This window comes from Halichoerus grypus, chromosome 11, assembly GCF_964656455.1.
Source record: "Halichoerus grypus chromosome 11, mHalGry1.hap1.1, whole genome shotgun sequence".
Classification (NCBI taxonomy): domain Eukaryota; kingdom Metazoa; phylum Chordata; class Mammalia; order Carnivora; family Phocidae; genus Halichoerus; species Halichoerus grypus.
In genome coordinates, this window is record NC_135722.1 from 61,368,342 (window position 1) to 61,389,925 (window position 21,584).

At 36.8% G+C, this 21,584-nt stretch overlaps 1 protein-coding gene across 3 annotated transcripts in view; it reads right to left on the reverse strand.

The window, feature by feature from the left end:
• The window catches only part of PRCP (prolylcarboxypeptidase), a 71,583-nt gene that overhangs the window by 20,493 nt on the left and 29,506 nt on the right, over positions 1–21,584 (reverse strand). For all 3 annotated transcript variants that reach the window (XM_036099733.2, XM_036099735.2, XM_036099736.2), the window contains 5 exons: positions 12,640–12,780; positions 8,737–8,838; positions 3,237–3,418; positions 2,848–3,005; positions 2,107–2,279 (listed from right to left, as the gene is read on the reverse strand). In XM_036099733.2, the coding sequence (XP_035955626.1) occupies positions 2,107–2,279; positions 2,848–3,005; positions 3,237–3,418; positions 8,737–8,838; positions 12,640–12,780 (756 nt within the window). The remainder of the gene's footprint in view (positions 1–2,106; positions 2,280–2,847; positions 3,006–3,236; positions 3,419–8,736; positions 8,839–12,639; positions 12,781–21,584) is intronic.

Here is a 21,584-nt window from a genome sequence, read left to right on the forward strand (position 1 = left end):
GTTCCTCATTGATTTATATTTGTCTATTGCTACTTTCTCGCTACAGCTGCAGAACTGAGTAATTGCGGCAGAAACCGAATGGCCCACACAACATAAAATATTTACTATCTAGTTCTTTACAAATAAAGTTTGCCAATCTTTGTTCTAAATAACAAGGGAATTCCCCACATGTTTTTATAACCTGACAATTCATTTGTTCTTCAAGTGGGCATAAAAATGCAAACGTAATTCTCACTTTGTACAGAGAATACAGTTAAATCTGATAGTTGTCACAATGCGACTAGTGATCCACTCAAAACTTCAGCCAAATCCTCTCCTAATCCAGTGCAATATGGTAGAAGATCAGAGGCTCTGAACAATAGTAGACCCAAGTTCAAATCCCACTTTCACCGTCTCTTCACTGAGCTTAAATTTCCTCTCCAAAAAACTCCAAAAATTTCCTCTCCATTGTACTTCTTTTTCCTATATTACATAATTTCCTATATTATATTATTGTAATAATATATAAATAATATATATTATTTCCTATATTAACATATAGAATATTATATTATTATGGGGATTAAATGGGATAGCATATATGAAAGTGTTCTGCAAATAGTAAAATAATTTGGATAAGGGATTATTAGCACAAAGACATATATGGAGGCCAACTGACTCAAATTTAGTTTTTTCTCATTATTTTGATCCAGGTTTTCTTACCATGAGAGAGATCAGCTCTTTTAAATAATTCTGTATTGTCTAAATTCAATTTAATTCAATACACATTTACCTCTGGCCTTCTATGTACAGGACATCCACTTGTCATTCTACTTCTTAGATGAAGAAAAATATCTCTAATAGCAAATGACCTTGTTCCATTTGGGTTACGAAGTTTTAAGCAAAATGTTCATTTAATATTAAGTTCAAGGGACTGTGTTAAATTAAAAGTGCTTTTGAAAACTGGTTCTCATATTATCAAGTCTATTTACATTTCCAGCACTCATTCTAGCTGTAGAATTAGTTATACTCTCTAAACTTAACCATCAAGTTGGCCAAACTTTGATTTTAAAACTAAGAAGAATGTTCTTTACAAAGAAATGCTTAAAAGAGGATACAAAATAAAGAATTTTGCCATGTAAAGAACCTAAAAATTTATGATGTAATGTGTCTTCACACTTTCCAGAATGTTTTCACATCTAATATTTTATTTGATCCTGAGTACAACCCTACAGAGAACATAAGTATAATTATCTCATTTTGCAGAGGAAGACATGGAAGCTCAGAAGAAGACAGCCTTCCCCAAGATCACACAGCTGGTAAATGGTAGCTCTAGATCAAGGATCCAGAGTCAGTACTCTTTCCACTCCACCCTGCTGCATGGAGATCACTCCTTTATGGTAAGTGTAGCACTCAGAACACATTAGCAGTTGACTGAATCATAGCACTGTGATAGCAATTGCCATTTATTAAGCACTAACCATATATGACATAGGTCTATGTGTCTCACATACATCACAAAGAAGTAATAAAGTAAATTGTCCATGCAAAGTGTACAGCACAAGACTTGGCACATAGTAATCATTCCATTAGCAGCAACTACTGGTCTTAGTTCCAATTCATACAACTCTATAATCTATACATTCTGTCTCCTTTATCCAAGTGAGAGGAAACTGATGTTCAGAAAAGTTACATAATGGACGCCTGGGTAGTGCAGTTGGTTAAGCTGCCAACTCTTGGTTTGGGCTCAGGTGGTGATCTCAGGGTCATGAGATGAGCCCCGCATCAGGCTGTGTACACTCAGTACGGAGTCTGCTTAAGACTCCCTTTCCTTCTCCCTTACCCGTTCCCCCTCTAAAAAAAAAAAATAATAAATCTTAAAAAAAAAAAAAGAAAGAAAAGTTAGGTAAGATGTCCACGGTGAGTAACCAGAAAGTGACAGAAGCCAGGATTTCTGCCCAGGTTAGTCAAACCCAGAGCCCCTTTGTCACTGGAGAGTCCTTTGATGCTAAAAGTCACAGAAAGTACCAGTTTAAAAAACAAAACAAAATCCTGAAACTAATAATACACTGAGAGAGAGAGAGAGAAGTTCATATGAAAAGTGATGAAAGGACATTTTCCTGTTACCTTGATAGGCCAAGCAGGCAAAGGCTGTAAAAAGTCAGACTCATAAGGGTAGTCCACCATTGCCAGATTTATCCAGGTTTCAGAGATCCAGGCTTTCAAATGCTGGACATCCTGAGTATTTGTTAATGCGGTACATAAGTCAAGGTTTTCAGAAAGCCAACGCAAGCCAGCACCTGAGAACAGAATCACATTGTTTGGAATCTAAAAAGCACTACTTGACAGAAGGCTTTACTTGGTATTTTAGAAAACTCAATCTTCTACACCATTTCTCCAAGAATGCTTTTTCAACATTCAATAAAATACTTTTAGAGCATTTGGATAATCCCATGATAAATAAGTTGTCTATCCTCACATGGAGTCTGCCAGAAATTATATGAAGTATTCCCTGTTTCAAAGATACTATTGAAATAAGTAAAAAGTAAACAAATGGAACACTAGAGAGCAATTAGAATGTGTAAACCACAACTAAATAAAACAAATGGATGTATCTGACATAGTGCTGAGCAAAAGACAGCAGACACAAAACATACATACTGTGTTCCTGATTATACTGGATGATGAGTATACTATTATACCATACATGTTTTCCCTTGTAAAAATTCATCAAGTGATGTATTTTGATTTGTGTACGTTTTTGTATGTTTTACTTAAATAAAAAGGTTACTGAAAAACTGAGAAGTGTTGAATTAACAAGTGAAGGATAAAAAACTTTGTGATTCCATTCTATTAATTAAAGCTTACCTGTTCTTGCGAATCGATTAATAGCATCCCAGGAGCTGCGAATGGTTTCTGAACAATTTGGACCACTTCTCTTAAAATCTTTAGTTACAATCTCCATAAATACACCACAAGGTACCAGATTACCAAAATGCCAGATGGGGGCAGAGGCTGCAAGAGCTCTAAATGGTGAGAAAAATAAGAAAGGACAAAAGTAAAAAAATGTAACTCACTGAATTCAAATTTTAAAATTGAAACTGATACTGAACAAAAATGGCGAGAAAAATTACAGTTGTTAATGAGATAGAAAGTAGAACTATCAGTACAACAGAACATGTTTTACCCAAAACAAATCTCTAAGTATGCCTTGACAATCATTAAGAAGTGCTCATGTCCAACATAAATGCATTTACCCAACCACTGTATGAGGATATTTCATCCTGAACCAGGCTGCAAGCATGCCACCGTAAGAGCCCCCTATGGCAATGACAGGTTGATTTTTAGCTCCTGGGATTGTTTTTTTCAAGTGTTTGATTAACACTGCAAAATCAGCCAGAGCTTGTTCTGATGTCAGAAAGTCCAAGTGTCTGGAATCCTAAAGAAAAGTAACAAAGAACACGTATAAATGTGCACATAATAGCAGCTTAGGCATAGCACAGATCCAGGAAAAAAAGCCAGTCAGATAAGCTTTTCTCCAAATAAAATTTCTAGGCAATTGAGTTAAAATGACCAGTCAACATAATAGCAATGCTGATTTAAATAAATCATTAAAAAAAATGATTTTAAGTTTGTGGGACAAACATAATGTATTTTGCATTTAAATGTAATTTCTATTAAATGCTATTTACCAAAGATTTTGTTGAGGTTGTAGAAACAACAGAAACAAACTGTAACATTTAACAGCAAATGTAACAGAATACAATTCTCAGCTTAACGGACAACTGCTGTATTATAATTTTTATTTTAAAACTTGAAACATTTTTTTTTTTAAAGATTTTATTTATTTATTTGAGAGAGAGAGAATGAGAGACAGAGAGCATGAGAGGGAGGAGGGTCAGAGGGAGAAGCAGACTCCCTGCTGAGCAGGGAGCCCGATGTGGGACTCGATCCCGGGACTCCAGGATCATGACCTGAGCCGAAGGCAGTCGCCTAACCAACTGAGCCACCCAGGCGCCCTAAAACTTGAAACATTTAAAATGGCTACCATACAGGCAAAGGTAGACCGAATCCTGTGAAAAACTGAAGAATCATCAATAAAAATAAATTTCATCCTCTCTAATCAGAAAGATGATTATTATGTCTGATATACCAACAACTGGAAATTACCCTGTTGTAAACAATATAAAATTAGAGTTAAAAACAAAAACCAATAGAGCAATTATATTCAGGCATTAGAAAACAGGCAACATAAGACCTTGATCCTTGAGAGAAGGATATTCATAAAGTAAGTTCCATGATCATCTAATTCTCTGCCTAAAGACAATTGCCTCACTTCAACATAGGGAGGTAGAGCTCAGGATCCTGCTAAGCTAAGGAGGCTAATAAAGTATCTCCCTTTAAAAGACAAGGCCTAAGTCCTCTGTCTTTGAACTTGGACTAGACTTAGTGACTTGGTTCTAACCAATAAAATGTATCAGAAGCGATATGTGACTTCCAATGTTAAGTCATAATAAGCACTGCAGTTTCCACCTCGCTCTGTTGGATTATCGACTTTGAGGGAAGCCAGCTGCCTTGTCATGAGGCCACTCAAGTAAGCCTTTGGAGAAACCCTGGAAGAGATGAACTACAGCCTCTTGTTAACATCCAGCAACGTTTTGTCACTCAGGTGGATTCTCCATATAAAGGAGAGGGTTCTCTGGCACCAGTCAAGCCTTCAGATAACTGTTAGCACCAGCTAACATCTCAACCTCATGAGACCCCTCGAAAAAGAACCTCCTAGCTGAGCCACTTTTAATTCCTTACCCATAGGAACTATGAGACAATAAATGTTTATTGCTGTTTTAAGTCACTAAGGTTTGAGGTAAATTGTTACATAGCAATAGGTAACTAGTACGGCTATATACCTATTAGGCTGTCCTATTTGATCTTCATGCTTTGGTCTCACCACTCTGTTTGACTTCTTCCATCATTTGGCACATTCCAAAACCACACAGTTCCCATCTTTCCTCTTTCCTATGTATGTCACCTACTCCTTTAGCCTTCCCCCTTATCCAAGATGTATACCTTCTGACCTCTCACCTCCTTTCTTATTGTCTGTCACTAGTCTTTTACTTCCAATTTTCATGGCACTACGTATAGTTGAGTGCGATTTTTTTCTAATCCTCGCATAATATTTATAATATTATCCCCCAAGCTACTGACAAATTCTGTGAGCACATGAAGAGAAAGAAGCATATCAAAGAGAGCCTTCTGCTCCATTTTGCTAACAAAGTATGAACCGAAGGGATCTAGAAAAGGATATTATGTTTCTGTCTGCAACAAGCTGACTACTTCCCAGTGGTTTCAGGACGTATCAACTCTCCTAATCGGATAATTATGCAGAATAATAAGCTAAAGAATAGAGTTTCCCATGCAGCCCAACAACTAATAGCAAATTGTTCTGCTTTTCATTTACAACACAAGGACTTTTTATTTATTTATTTATAATATGAGCTAATAAAATCTCTGGGAACAAAAATTAAAACTCCTTTCAAAATAGGCAGCCTAGAAAATTACTGTCCCCAAGTTCTTCTAACTCAGAGTTCCCCATAAAGATGGTATGTGTATACTGGTAGTATGCATGATGGTCTTAGTATAATGCACAATCTTTTTTAATTTAATACTTGTTTTAATGTCATTTAGAAAAAACATAACTAGTACATTAAGCCCTTGTTAAGGTAATGCGAAGTTTGAAAAGTTAGTTGTTTAAAGAAAAATATTACATAAATAATAACGCAAATGGCAAATTCATACACCCAGAATCACAAAGGTAGTACATGAGTGACTTAGTTGCGGAAAAAGTATCCTTTTTATTAGGTGTAGAGTCTTAAGTCAAGGCCAAAGCTCCTTGTGAGATCAGGAAAGGCTAGAAGAGAATCCAAGTGGCCCGTTGGACTCACTGAACCAGGGATAATTTGTCCTCATTTTATTGAAAAATACCTTGTTAACTATTTGAGTGCTGATTGTATTTTTTCCAGTGGTAGACCCAGGAATTTAAGTGTATAACTTATAAAGCAGAATTATTTACTGACATTTTTGAAACAATGTGAAGTTCCCTTCAGTCTCTGCAGCCATACCTTAAGATTTCGCTGGTGACAGCTAATCTCATCACACGGAGTTAGACTGACCAACATTATAAGTGATAATATTATGGTTTTAAAAAGGCTTAATCTGTTCGATTGCATATAAAAAGGAAAGATTAAATAAAAATTTTTCAAGCTGTTCAAATTAAAGCTATCATTTCTTTCTTAGAGTGGGACATGTTATTAGAACAGGTAATTCCTAAACTTCAAAAAAAAAAAAACTTTTAAACTTAAAAATAGAAAGTATACAGGTACACCTCAGAGATATTGCAGGTTCAGTTCCAGACCACTGCAATAAAGTGGGTATCACAATAAAGTGAATCAAATTACTATTTTGGTTTCCTAGTGCACATAAAAGTTATGTTTACACCATACTGTGGTCTATTAAGTGTGCATTAGTATTATTTCTAAAAAGATGTACATACCTTAATTTAAAAATATTTCATTGATAAAAAATGCTAACCATCATCTGAGCTTTCAGTGAGTTTTCTGAGCTTTCATCTTTTTACCAGTGGAGGATCATGCCTAAATGCTGATAGCTGCTGACTGGTCAGGTTGGTGGTTGCTGAAGGCTGGGGTAGCTGTGGCAATGTCTTAAAATAAAACAACAATGAAGTCTGCCACAATGATTGACTTTTCCTTTCATGAATGCTTTCTCTGTAGTATGTGATGCTGTTCAATAGCACTTTACCCACAGAACTTCTTTCAAAATTAGAATCAATCCTCTCAAGCCCTATAGCTGTTTTACCAACTAATTTTATATAGTTTTCTGCATTCATTGTTGTCATTTCAACAATCTTCACAGCATCTTCACCAGCAGTAGATTCCATCTCCAGAAACCACTTTCTTTGCTCATCCATGAAAAGCAACTCTTCATCTATTCAAGTTTTATCATGAGATTGGAGCAGTTCAGTCCCATCTTCAGGCTCCACTTCTAATTCTAGTTCTCTTGCTGTTTCCACCACATCTGCAGTTACATCCTCCACTAAAGTCTTCAGCCCCTCACAGTCATACACGAGGGTTGGAATTCACTTCTTTCAAACTCCTGTTCATGTTGATATTTTGACCTCTTCCCACAAATCCTGAATGTTCTTCATGGCATCTAGAATGGTGAATCCTTTCCACAAGGTTTTCAATTGACTTTGCCCATATCTATCAGAGGATTCACTCTGTGGCAGCTATAGCCTTACGAAATGTATTTCTTAAATAAGATTTGAAAGTCAAAATTACTCCTTGATCCATGGGCTGCAGAATGGATGCTGTATTAGGAGACATGAAAACAACATTCATCTCATTGTACATCTCCATCAGAGCTCTTAGATGACCCGGTGCATTGTCAATGAACAATAATATTTTGAAATGAACTTTTTTCTTCCTGAGCAGTAGGTCTCAACAGTGGTCTTAAAAATATTCAGTAGACCATGTTGTGAACAGATGTGCAGTCATCCAGGCTTTGTTCTTCCATTTATAGAGCACAAAGTAGATTTAGCATAATTCTTTAAGGCCCTAGGATATTCAGGATGATAAATGTGCATTGGCTTCAATTTAAAGTTACCAGCTACATTAACCCCTAACAAGAGAGTCAGGCTGTCCTTTTGAAGATTTGAAGCCAATCATTGACTTCTCCTCTCTAGCAATGAAAGTCCTAGATGGCATCCTCTTTCAACAAAAAGCTGTTTTGTCTATATTGAAAATCTATTGTTTAATGTAGCTACCTTCATGAATTATCTCAGCTAGATCTTCTGTATAACTTACTGCAGCTTCTATATCAGCACTTACTGTTTCATCTTGCACTTTTGTTACGGAGACGGCTTCTTCCTTAAACCTCATGAACCAACCTCTGCTAGCTTCAGACTTTTCTTCTGCAGCTTCCTTACCTCCCTTAGCCTTCATCAAATTGAATAGAGTTAGGGCTTTGCTCTGGATTAGGCTTTGGCTTGAGGGACTGTTGTGCCTCGTTTGATCTTCTATCCAGACCACTCAAACTTTCTCCATATCAACAATAATGCTGTTTCACTTTCTTGTCATTTGTATGTTCACTGGCGCAGCACTTTTAATTTCCTTCAAGAACTCTTCCTTTGCATTCACAACCTGGCTGAATGACTGGCACAAGAGGCCTAGCTTTTGGCCTCTCTCAGCTTTCAACATGCCTTCATCACTAAGCTTAATCATTTCTAGCTTTCTATTTAAAGTGAGAGACATGCAACTCTTCTTTTCACTGGAACACTTAGAGACCATTGTAGGATTATTAATTGGCCTCATTTCAATATTTTTGTGTCTCAGGGAATAAGCAGGCCTGAGGAGACGGAAAGAGATGGGGGAATAGCCAGTCGGTGGAGCAGTCAGCACACATATGTTATTTATCAATTAAGTTTGCCATCTTCTGTGAGCATCTTAGATGACTGATCACAGATCACCGTAACAAATATAATAATAATGAAAAAGTTTGACATATTACAAGAATTGCCAAAATGTGACACAGAGACACAAAGAAAGAAAATGCTGTTAGAAAAATGGCACTGATACATTTGCTCAACACAGAGTTGCTACAAACCTTCAATTTGCAAATAACACATGATCTGTGAAGTACAGTAAGGTGAAATGCAATAAAACAAGGTATGCCTGTACTTACCGTGAATGATTTGTTACCAAAAGGTAGGGACTCTCCATAGTATCGATGTTCTGCAAACACCAACATAGCCTTCAGTTGAGCAGCCACATCCCACATGAACCCCTGGGAAGAATTTACAAATCCACAGGATAAAAATCAGGATGTGAAAAAAGTCATTGAACCTTTTGGCAACTCATATGAAATGAATGTTAAACCAGACCAAAAAGAGCTCTGAGAAGCCGCAGAATTTATATTTGTTCTACAGATAAAAAAATTGTTGTTTCATTGTTGCACATCAATCTCACACTATATTAGAGTGAGACAATTAAAAATAAGCCCAAGTCACTCAAACACCAGTCATTCCAACTCTCCTTATTCTAACATTCTAGCTGTAGAATCAATATTATGTCGGAAATATTAGCCTTCAAATTGCACTGTGTACCAAATAGTCTAGGAAAAAACTGAGGACATCTAAGTTAGCTGCCTACTCGTAAACATTTACAACATAAAAGAAAAAAAAACAATACAAATAAGCATACTGGACTCCCTTGGGTTCCATATTAATCTTATTTACTTGAAAATAAGCAATAGCTAACAATAGCTAATAATAATCGAGTGCTTACAGTGTGTCAGGCACTGTTCTAAATACTTCATATATATTAATTCACTTAATTATCATAACAATCTAGGACACAGGCACTTTTATTATCCCCATTTTAGAGACGAGGACACTGAGACACAGTAGTTTAAATATCCTATGACAGTCACACAGCTAGAAAGTAGCAGAGCCAAGATTCAAGCACTGACTGTCTGGCTTCACGGCACAATCATCAAGCGCTGTTCGACCTCCCTATGTCCACACTGAATGCTGGTAATTAATCAATCACTGCATTTTTTTCACTTACCTCAAATGGTGCCCTCAGAATCCTTCTTGACAAAGCACTCTAGGCAGCCAACATCAATTGATTAGATTTAGATTTAGCACAGATTAAAACTATTTGTCATTCCTAGGGCACATTGCTGTTTTTTAATGAACTGCTGCTCCCTAACAACAACTAAGAACCTCTAAAAGGTTTTGCTCATTTTGATCAATAATTGAACAATTAAAAGATCTGTTTGCATGTGATGATGGAGAATTTACCTTGTTATCTGTGATGGTTTCAATAACCCTCACTTTCTCTCTTAACACCTTGCCTATTCCCTGCCATTTATCTGCAGATCTTATAACAAGATCTTATATCTCAAGATGCCCTCTTCTGCCTGCCCCATTTTGGCACCGCTGATCACTCCCGCCTCTCAACACCACTGTGCTAGACATAGCTCTCTATTACTGTGTTGCAATATTTGCTTAAATGTGTGTCTTACCGTACCAGACTATGAGCTTCTTAAAGGTAAGGATCATTTATCAAAATAGCCACACCTCTGAGGAGCTGACCTCAGGCTTTTAAAGGAAGCAATTTAATTGAAATGATTCACATTATAATAAGTGATTATTTGCCTGCATCTATTTCAGGGTATTTTTATTTTTCAGAAGAGGTCCATGTAATATATTTATAGCATTGGGGCGCCTGGGTGGCTCAGTCATTAAGCGTCTGCCTTCAGCTCAGGTCATGATCCCGGGGTCCTGGGATCAGGCCCCACATCGGGCTCCCTGCTCGGTGGGAAGCCTGCTTCTCCCTCTCCCATTCCCCCTGCTTGTGTTCCTGCTCTCGCTATCTCTCTGTCAAATAAATAAATAAAAAAAATCTAAAAAAAAAAAAAATAATAATAATATTATAGCATTGTCCTAAGTTCCTAATTCTTATTTAGTCCTCACAGCAACTCTATGAACCAGATTATTAATATATCCATTTAGCAGATAAGAAAACTGAGGCACAGAATAAGAAACTGCCCAGAGTCACACAGCATAATGGCAAAACCAGAATTCAATTCTTGACAGTCCTTATCAGTCTATCACTCCTGACCATTTTGCTACACTGTCTCTTAATAGATGAATGTCCAGAATATGTGACTATGCAACCAGGACATTTTAGTATGTACAGGGAGGTGTCTAGGGCTGGGAAAAAAACAGGATCCTCCTAAGGATCTACCTCTAGCCACTTCCTGGAACTGCTCCTACACTGTATTGTTCTTCCTCTCTACCACTTCTGAGGCAAGCCTTAAATTATGCTGCAGTGTCTGTCAGAGCAGTGGAGGCAGGAACAGCTGCCTATCTATAATAAAGAAGAAAAGGGGGGGGGCACCTGGGTGGCTCAGTTAAGTGTCCGACTCTTTTTTTTTTTTTAATGTTTTTTCTTTTTTTCATTTACTCTTATTTTTTAATTTTTTTTTTTTAAAGTGTCTGACTCTTGATTTCAGCTGAGGTCATGATCTCACGGTCATGAGACTGAGCCTCAAGCTGGGCTCCACACTGAATGTGGAGCCTGCTTAAAATTCTCTCTCTCCCACTCCCTTTGCCCCTCCCCTCCCACTTTCTCTCTCAAAAAAGAAGAAGGAGGAGGAGGAGGAAGAGGAGCTAGAAAAATACCTGGGCAGGAGAAGCTGCCCCATGGCCTTGGCATAAATGGGAAGTCACACAAGAGAAAGAAAAAAAAGCTAAAGCAGCCTCAGTTGTTCCATAGAAAAAGTAAGCAGGAATCTGATGGAAAGTAAATCTTAACTTCATTTGTCACTGATCTAAGAGACACAGACATCCTAGGATCTCATTTCTCAGGGAATTATTTTATTTTCAACTAACATATTTAGACTCAACATTCCTAAGGAAATAATCAGAAATGGGAAATGCAGTTAACAGTATAATTGGGTTCATATCTTTGCTTTCAGTTCAGTTTAGTTCAACAAACATTTACTGAGACCTCCTGAATACCAGGCACCATTAGCAGTGGAAAAAATATAATTCAGTCTTCACTTTAAGGTAGTTCACAGGCTAGCTTTTTGATAGAAAGTTGACATTCTCTAATCATAGCTTTGGAACATAAAAAAGGAAAATTTCTTCCTTTCAAGTGTCCTTCTAAATTAAATGTTGTTAATGGATTTAAGTGTTATTATAAAAGATGATAGAATGTATGGTCAGGGAAGCAAGCTAACATCTATACAGTTTTTTAACCCTCAGAAGTATAAGAAAAATAGAACAGGAAAGCTAAATTAAAAATCCTATTTGACAAACAAACTTGTATTTTTTTTTCTTATTTGCCCTGGCTTTGTTTAGGTTTTATCCATTTATTCATTTAACAAATATTTATTGAGCACCAACTATATGCCTAGCACAGTTTTAGACTGAATATACAACACTGAACAAACAAAAATTCATGCCCTTGTGTTTACATTCTAGAGACCATAATCAAAACAAACAAAAACAAAAAAAAAATCTATATGCAATAACATTCTTTTTTTTTTTTAAGATTTTATTTATTTATTTGACAGAGAGAGAGAGAGCACAAGCAGGGGGAGCGGCAGGCAAAGGGAGAAGCAGGCTCCCTGCTGAGGAAGGAGCACAATGTGGGGCTCCATCCCAGGACTCTGGGATCATGACCTGAGCCTAAGGCAGACCCTTAACTAAGCCACCCAGGTATCCCTGCAATAACATTCTTATTCCCTTGTCCCTCATATCCTTATTCACTCTAGAAATAAGATGGGATTTTTAAAAAATCTAAGATGCAATTGTCCAAAAATAATATTTCCTTCTTTTCATGTATAATTCTTTAAGGCAGAACATGTAGGCTTATTGGATATCTGTATTCATTCTTTTGTGATCTGCCCATTCATATGCTTCTGCCATTTTTCTATTATTAGTGAGTTTTATCTGTTATTTTCTAAAGAGCTTCAGAATTAGTTACAGTAATACTTGGTCATATATACTGCAAAACATTTTTTTTCCAGTTTGCCATAATAAAAGGCATATTGAGCATAGGAATTTGCACATACCGTATTATTGCAAAACCATGTAATGTCCCCTTCATTACCAGTGTAGAAAAGTATTGATCCACCATTTTTCTTCCAGTGTTCATCAGCTATTAGGTACCGCTGTTTAAAAGTTTTATCAGCATCAAATCCAAAATGATTAACCTATGACAAAAACAAAGTAGACAAATTTCAGAGGAAAGTAATTAAATGAGATCAGCAAAAAAGTAAATTTATTCTTCTATTAAAATCAACTTATGTTACAAAAATAATCACAAAACTTTTTAAACTTCATTTGATTTTAGTTGCAGTAGTAATATTGGCACTGTTATTTTGAAATTACTTTCTTTATATTGTAAGATAAAACAATATTAGGGGCACCTGGCTGGCTCAGTCAGTAGAGCATGCCACTCTTGATCTCAGGGTCATGAGTTCAAGTTCCACGTTGGGTGTGAAACTTACTTAAAAAAAAAAAATCACAGATCTGTACCTCTGAAACAAATAATATATGTTAAAAAAAAAAAAGAAGATAGTAGGAAGGGAAAAATGAAGGGGGGGAATCGGAGGCGGAGACAAACCATGAGAGACTATGGACTCTGAGAAACAAACTGAGGGTTCTAGAGGGGAGGGGGGTGCAGGGAAGGGTTAGCCTGGTGATGGGTATTAAAGAGGGCACATTCTGCATGGAGCACTAGGTGTTATACACAAACAATGAATCATGGAACACTACATCAAAAACTAATGATGTAATGTATGGTGACTAACATAACATAATAAAAAAAAAATAAAATAAAATAAAAACCAAAAAACAGGGGCGCCTGGGTGGGTCAGTCAATTAAGCATCTGCCTTCAGCTCAGGGCTCAGGTCATGATCAGTCCTAGGACTGAGCCCCATGTCGGCTCCTGCTCAGTGGGGAGTCTGCTTCTCCCTCTCCTTCTACCCCTCCCTGCCACCCGCTTGTGCTCTCTCTCTCAAATAAATAAATAAAATCTTAAAAAAAAAAACAATAAAAAAACAATGTTATCAGTACTCAAGATTTTCAGTGTAAGAGAAGAGATAACAATTATAAAATGAAGCAGCTATTTAGGGGCGCCTGGGTGGCTCAGTTGTTAAGCATCTGCCTTCAGCTCAGGTCATGATCTCAGGGTTCTGGGATCGAGTTCCGCATCTGTCTCCCTGCTCAGCAGGGAGCCTGCTTTTCCCTCTCCCACTCCCCCTGCTTGTGTTCCCTCTCTTGCTGTCTCTCTGTCAAATAAATAAATAAAATCTTTAAAAAAAAAAAAATGAAGGAGCTATTTAAAAACACAGTAGTTAAAACTAAATTGGAAACAGAGATATGAATCCATTAACTTTTAAAATACATATATCCCTGGGGCACCTGGGTGGCTCAGTTGGTTAAGCATCTGCCTTTGGCTCAGGTCATGATCCCAGGGACCTGGGATCACTCAGCATTAGGCTCTCTGCTCAGTGGGGAGTCTGCTTATCCCTTTCCCTCTGCCCCTACCCCTGCTTGTGCACACTCTCTCTGTCTCACATAGATAAATAAAATCTTTTAAAAAATACAGATATCCCTTACGATCTGTATTTTCATTAGCTGATTGAAACATTCAATTCACAAAAATCTACTAGTTCAGAAGGATATCAAAAAGGAAAAAGCAAAGTATATAGTCATTTGCTACCATTTAAGGTGTCTATTAAACCAACTCCTAACTTAAAAATTGGGAATACAAAAGTAAAGAACTCAACATTTAACCTGCCTTTCCAGCAGAATTGTGTTTCAAGGTAACAAACAGTCCCAGTTAATGAAAAAGAGCTCTGTTCAATTAAATGTCAGCTAAAGCAGAAGGAATGACAAAATTAGACAAATGATAGTTTTGCAAACCCTTATGAAGTTAGTGATTTGGGTAAGAATTACCACATGGTGTTAAAAGCATTAGGAGAATGAATGACAGGGAAATGAAGATTCATATTAGTACCAAAGGAACACCATGGAGAGTACCTTCTTGTCACATCGGCAAAACGTAATTTTACAATGGAAGGATCAGGTTGTCATCACCCTCAATCTAGTGATCAAAATTAGCATCACTAACAGTGGGGTAGGCATGGATTATGCATCTCCTCAGGTGGTTCAACAAAAGCAAATTTCACCTATGACAAAATCACGCCAAAAAATGTTCAACTTGTATCTTTTTCCAGCCTTCAGATCTAATTTCTTTTAGATCTAATTTCCTGTTTCCAGGAAATACACAGGGTAGATGACCAAGCTAAAGACACTCTGAATAAGCAATCAGACAAATCCAAATGTGTGATAAGACAACGGTAAGTCAATGTAATGATAAATAAATAAACTTTAAGGAACAAAATAACCAGATGCAATGCATGATTCCAGGTTGTATTCTGGTTCAAACAAATGATACAAATGATAATTTAGGGGCAATTATGTTAATCTGAATATGGATTAGGTATTAGATAGTACTAATGACTTGTTAATTTTGTTAGGAGTGATCATACTGTGGCTACATAAGTAAATGTTTTTATTTTTTACAGCTGTACATTGAAGGATTTAGAGATAGAATGTCATGTTGTCTGCAATTTACTTGAAAATATTTCAGCATAAAAAAGTAAGATGAATTTAAAGGAAGAAAATTTAATCTATACTGAAAGAGACAAAACACAGAATACTGAGACTCTGCAAGACTTAATATAAAACATGTCCAAAATGAGAAAAATGATACAATAATTTTAAGCTTAAAACGAACTTCAAATTTTTGAGATTTTTTTTACCCTTTCCTTAATAAACTCACCATTTAAAATATAATTATCAAATCCTACAACATGGTAAGATTCATGTGCAACTACCTGAATTTACAGTGTTATCCATAGTACAGAGCCCCACTGAGCCTTTAGGATCATGGGGCTGAATTTCCCCAGTACTTTGGAGACAGAAGTGAAAGTGCTGCATCTGGCACCGGATGCCCCAGTGCTGCTCCAGACTGTCCGGGTGAGACCTAAACCAGGCTCTGCAAGACTTCCCTAGCCCTTCTAAAACAGATGGGACTCCTCACACCCAGCTCCATCTATACACACATATCTACTTCACATTATTCCAGAGGTCCCAAAATGCAAGTTTCTCAAAACTGCACTAATTACATACTTTCTGATGTCCATGATCATCATTATATATAGTCCTAAAATATAAGCTATTCTAATCTAAAGACTGCCTACACCTCAGGATAATAAATGGTTTGTATAGAACACGCATATGATAATGATGTCCATGTGCTAAAAATCCCTCCCATTTTATATGTTAATTCAACATATATAATCAATCACTCATTCAACAAGTGTCTATTGAATCGCCAAGTTCCTGTTCTGGGCCAAGAAGTAAGCTAAGCAATGGGATAAATTGTTGGCTGAGCCACAACACCTACATTTAATTTAAATGAATTCAACTATACCCATTCACCTAAAAATAATAGAGAGCAAGAGAGACAGTGGAGGGAAGAAAGACAAGGGATTCCACTTGCCTCCATTCAGTTAGTACAGCGGTCCTCCATGCAAAGTCCCCAGAAGTCAGAATCAGCATCACCTGCGAATCTCTTAAAAATGCAAATACTCTGGCTGAATCCCAAACCTACTGAGTCAGAAACTGTGGAGTAGAATGCAGTAGTCTGTGATTCTGATGTACAGCTGAAGTTTTGAGTTAGCCTAAGCCCTCAAATAGGAGATGACTCTGCTATTCTTGCCTTTGATCTAGGTTTCAGAATACCTCTAATACTATAAGCATCTCACCATGCTGAATGAGAGTCTGATGTTTAAAGATGTGCATCGCCACCCAACATGACCCCCAAATACAAGCCAACCTCATTATTTGAAGCTCAACAGGAAAAACCATGATCTGTTTCACCAAAGAAGGAAAGACTGGCTGTGCTGGACTTAAAGAAAGGAAGTACATGGCTCTCTAACAAGACGCCTTACCATGGGATTCTCAAAGATTATTCCGCTGTAGTGATTTTCACCTTACCTACAGACTTTAGAACCCAGGCTTCTTATAAAATGAGATATTGCTGTACCCTTAAAAAGTAGCCCACAAAAAACATATTTCAATAATCCAATCTAAAGTTTTCAAATTTGAAAACATGGGTATGTGTTTGTATATTGCATGTTAAACATAAATGGTAAAAAATTCTTGTCAGAGGAAAAACTTCCATCTAGAATTATAAGGGTCACCAAAACTTTAGAACCAGAGAAAGTCAAACTTCTATGTGTGACCACTGTCTGGCCATGCCTGCTCCTAGTAATTCATCCCTAATTGTTTAAATTGGGAGAAAAAAGGAAGAACTCTGGTATGGAAGAAAAAAAGCAGGTTTGGGGCACCCGGGTGGCTCAGTCGGTTAAGCATCTGCCTTTGGCTCAGGTCATCGAGCCCCACATCGGGCTCCCTGCTCCATGGGAAGCCTGCTTCTCCCTCACCCACTCCGCCTGCTTGTGTTCCCTCTCTCGCTGTGTCTCTGGCAAATAAATTTTAAAAAATCTTTAAAAAAAAAAAAAAAGAAAGAAAGCAGGTTTGTGAATTAACAGACCTGAACTTGAATCTCTACTGTGAAGCCTCACACAAGTCACTTCACCTCTCTGAGCCCAGTATCTTCCTACATAAAATAAGGATAACACACAATTTAAAGGATTGCTGTGAGGATTACAGAAAATGTACTTACAGTACCAGGTATAATTTCTAATATATAGTAAGTACTCAATAAATGTTAGTTCTCCTCTCCACCCCATTTGTAAACCAATCCTAAGAATGGAGTACTTGGATGGGGTAAATAAGGTGGAGGGAGATGATAAAGCTCTTCACAAAAGAAAAAGAAAAGTTCTTCATATAATTGTAAGAAGTACCCTTGGAATGTCGAAATCTCCTTTTTTTTTTTTTTTTTTTTTTTTTTTAGTGTTTCACCTAAATATTAAATAGTTAGAAAACAGGCCATAAAATCTCTTTTGCAAAACATTAGTTTACGGAATTTCCTTGGCTCCTTCCTATCATCAAGGATATCAACTTCAGGCTACATAACTACAGAGGTTTCCAATACCTAAGGGCCCAGCACACTAGGGGCAGTGTGCCCTCTGCCGTTGAGAACTGAGACCCACATGCCACTTTCAGCTCTGTGTTCCTGAATAAAGAGATTTTATAAATCACAACAGGAAAGGGGACAAGGGCTTTATAAACCATTTGATCTGTGTCGTTCAACTAAAGAAACTGGGCTCAAAGAGGGCTCAAAGAGGTCAAGTGACTTTGCCAAGGTCACAAATTAGAGGCAGAAGTGGAACTTTTAATTATTTTTGCAATTCGGTTTATTGAAATAACTAAAATAAATAATAGTGCTGTAAAAGCAACAAAACATGACCTCAAAAAAGAAACACACCTCTAGTCACATATAGTAGTCCTTTCTAAAATGTAGTCCAAGAAATTTCAAGAAATACTTCTCTCCTTCACCTTGTAGAGAAGAAAGAGATCCATAAGAATGTGTAGGCAAAAAGGAACATAGAGAACATCTTTAAATAAAATATATTGTAGCAAAAATAATTATTTGGACTTCAAAACTGTTCAAGAATAAAAGTCATATTCAGAAATGTCCATTAGAACATTACACATGTTAGACACAATTTGGTTGGCAATTTGGGGGTGCGGGGGAGAAGGGAAGGCAAATAACACAGAGCACCAACTACATGCCTGGCACCATGCTGGTGCTTTATACAGATCACATCATCTTCCCAATTACCCTTGGGGGCACTTTCATTACACTAGTTTTAAAAAAGGTTGCTGATACTCAGAAAGGTCAGATAACTTGCCCAAGATAACATAACTAATAAATAAAAATCAAATACATTTTTTTCTTTTTTTTAAGATTTTATTTATTTATTTGACAGAGAAAGAGAGGGAGCGCATAAGCAAGGGGAGTGGCAGAGGGAGAGGGAGAAGCAGACTCTCTGCTTAGCAGGGAGCCCAATGTGGGGCTCAATCCCAGGACCCTGGGATCATCACCTGAGCCGAAGGCAGATGCTTAACCAACTGAGCCACCCAGGTGCCCCCCCAAATACAATTTTTCACATGTTTTTATCCCCTACCCAATCCTACCTCCAACAAAACCCAGTCTGATTTTTCACTATAATACACTATTGCAAAGAGAGCTGACTACCAACTTCAACCTTCAATAGGAGACACTAGAGTATCTTTCTCCAAATTTGTAAAATGAAGGACATATCTCCCAGCCATTTACTAACAGTTAAACTGAAGAATATGTGAAATATTGGTCTTTTCACTGGCCTAACCCAATAACTGTTACTATACAACTATTTTTAACTCATTTAATTAGGCACTAATAAAAAACAAAATCACACTAACTCTTACTCAGTAGCTTTTCATTTTAGAAAACTCAGTATTACAGTTAGTTTTATTTACGCACCCAGATATATGATCATAGCTAACTGAAATTTTACTAAAGATAGGAAAAGTATACTCGGAGATATACAGGACCAAAAAAAAAAAAAAAAAAAAAAAAATGGAGTCACACTTCCAATAAATCAAAGTACCTTGAAAGATGGCTCTCTGGTTCCCAATTCTAATCCAAAGATAGTAAAAAGAAATAAGACCCACTTTCTTCCACTTGATATGTATGTCCTGTATTAATTTTGGAAGTATGGCATTACATTCAGTTAGAGTTCCTAAATGGAGACACATTGCTTCTAGGCAAGGTTGATCTCCCCTGAAGGGGAGATACCCTCATGTTAGAAGGATACAAGTTTTCAAAGAAGGAGTCAAAACCTGGAAGGAAGGTAAGGTTCAGGCAAGCCATAGGTCTATAGTTGGAGAAGGATGAATATCTACAAGTGGAGTCCTACTAAGTTAAGTTATCCCTCATACAGGAGTAGCCCAAAGCTAAAACAAGAAGGGAGAGCAAACCCTATCTTATGAATCTGATATTTCCACTTTATTATGTCAAGGCCATGCGAAAATCCTGCTTAAATGTTCTACATTTGCTTATCTGTATTATGAAAACAGAAAGGACTGGAGAGTAAATGTGACTTCAAGAATTAAAAGGGCAACAATATCCCTCGAGGATAGTATGGTAGTGACAAAGGAAATGATCCAAATCCCTCCAAGAAGAAGGTGGGTCTAAGAGACAGGACTGTCCTTCTCTTCCCACAGGGCTGTTTTCTTCATTGCCAACCTTAGCAGGTGTAGTTTCCATTTTAACAAGGAAGGCAGACGTTTCCTCAGATATACCCTTCAAATGAAATTATTATTCTGTGTAGTAAGACACTGTTCTGCACATACCCCTCTGTCCATATTAACCAGGAGAGAGAAATGTATTCCCTCCTTTTATACTTTTTTGGTAACCTACCTCTAATCTTAAAAAGGAGACTATTAGAAATAAATTATTTGGGCACCTGAGCGGCTCAGTTGGTTAAGCAACTGCCTTCGGCTCAGGTCATGATCCTGGAGTCCCAGGATCGAGTCCCGCATCGGGCTCCCTGCTCGGCAGGGAGTCTGCTTCTCCCTCTGACCCTCCCCCCGTCATGCTCTCTCTCTCATTCTCTCTCTCTCAAATAAATAAATAAAAAATAAAATCTTTAAAAAAAATTTTTTAAAAGAAATAAATTATTTATTTAAAGAGAAAATGACAAGGGGGGTAGAAAAGAAATGATATGGGAGAGTCCCCTGTAGAAAAAAGTTAGACTATCCAGCCTTATAAAAGGATAGTTAGAAAGGCAAGAACACAATAGCTACCAAAGCGTACCTGTATAAGACAGATACTTTATAAATAATTATTAAATGAATGCAGTTCAATTCTTCTAATCAGTGGTTCCTCCTATTTTTATGTATGAAATCCTTTTGTTAATGTTAGAATTTGCATGCATGTTCTATTTTAATAGTCCATGTTTGAGAAAATACACAAAAGAAGCTAATATAAATTTAATACTGGTATAAATGAATATACAATAGCATCTAATTACATTTGAAAAAATAGTATATGCTGGGCAAGAAAATGGACTCATGCACCCTCTCCAGTAACTGTGCAGTGCTCAGTAACTCCCTTTTCCTCTGACCAAAGACCGTGGGCCCCAGAGGGGAAAACACACTCTAAATTACCAAAATTCTACAAACACAAAATACTCTCTCCTCTACTGCTAAAACAGAGGTAGAGATATCCTGCCCTTGAAACATCTAAAACATTACAGTAAATCAAGAAATAACATGTTTTGTCAAACAACAGTTAAGTGTTGCATCAGATGAAGATTCTGGCATCATCTGTTGGCTTTCACAAAGCACCACATGATCAATAAATCACATGATCAACTCCCAATGGCTTTAGGAAGCTTTGTACTACTAGAATTAGCTGGCCACAGTTTTAAGTTCTCAAATTAGAAAGTGCAGCAGTGATTACTAAATACATAAATTTTAGGAAATGTTACACCATCAGAGGGCGCTGTTGTATAAGAAGTAAAGGTGGGGGAGACCATTAAGTTTTAAATATTAGATTCATAAAATTTCAGATTAGATCTGAAGTCCAAACTCTTAGGTGAAAAAAACTCAGATACAGAGATGCCAATTACTTTAAATCTCTCTTTTTTAAAAAAAGATATATTCACATAATTGAAATATGGCATTCATCATCCTTCGTTTTTAAAGTAAGGGTTCAAAAATTCACACTGTTAGAATAGTGGTTACTCTTGTAGGGGAAAAATGACTCTAAAAGAGAATGAGGAGATTCTAGAATTAGGATGGTGCATTTTTCTATATGTATACGATAATCAACAAAATAGACTTATAAACCTTTAAGATTTCCTTTAAGGTATATGAATTATTTTATAACGTATGTATGTTTACATTTCTATTTCACTATAATCGTATGTAAATTATACTGCACTAAATCACATCTATAGTAGATTTTTCTTTCATTTAAAAATA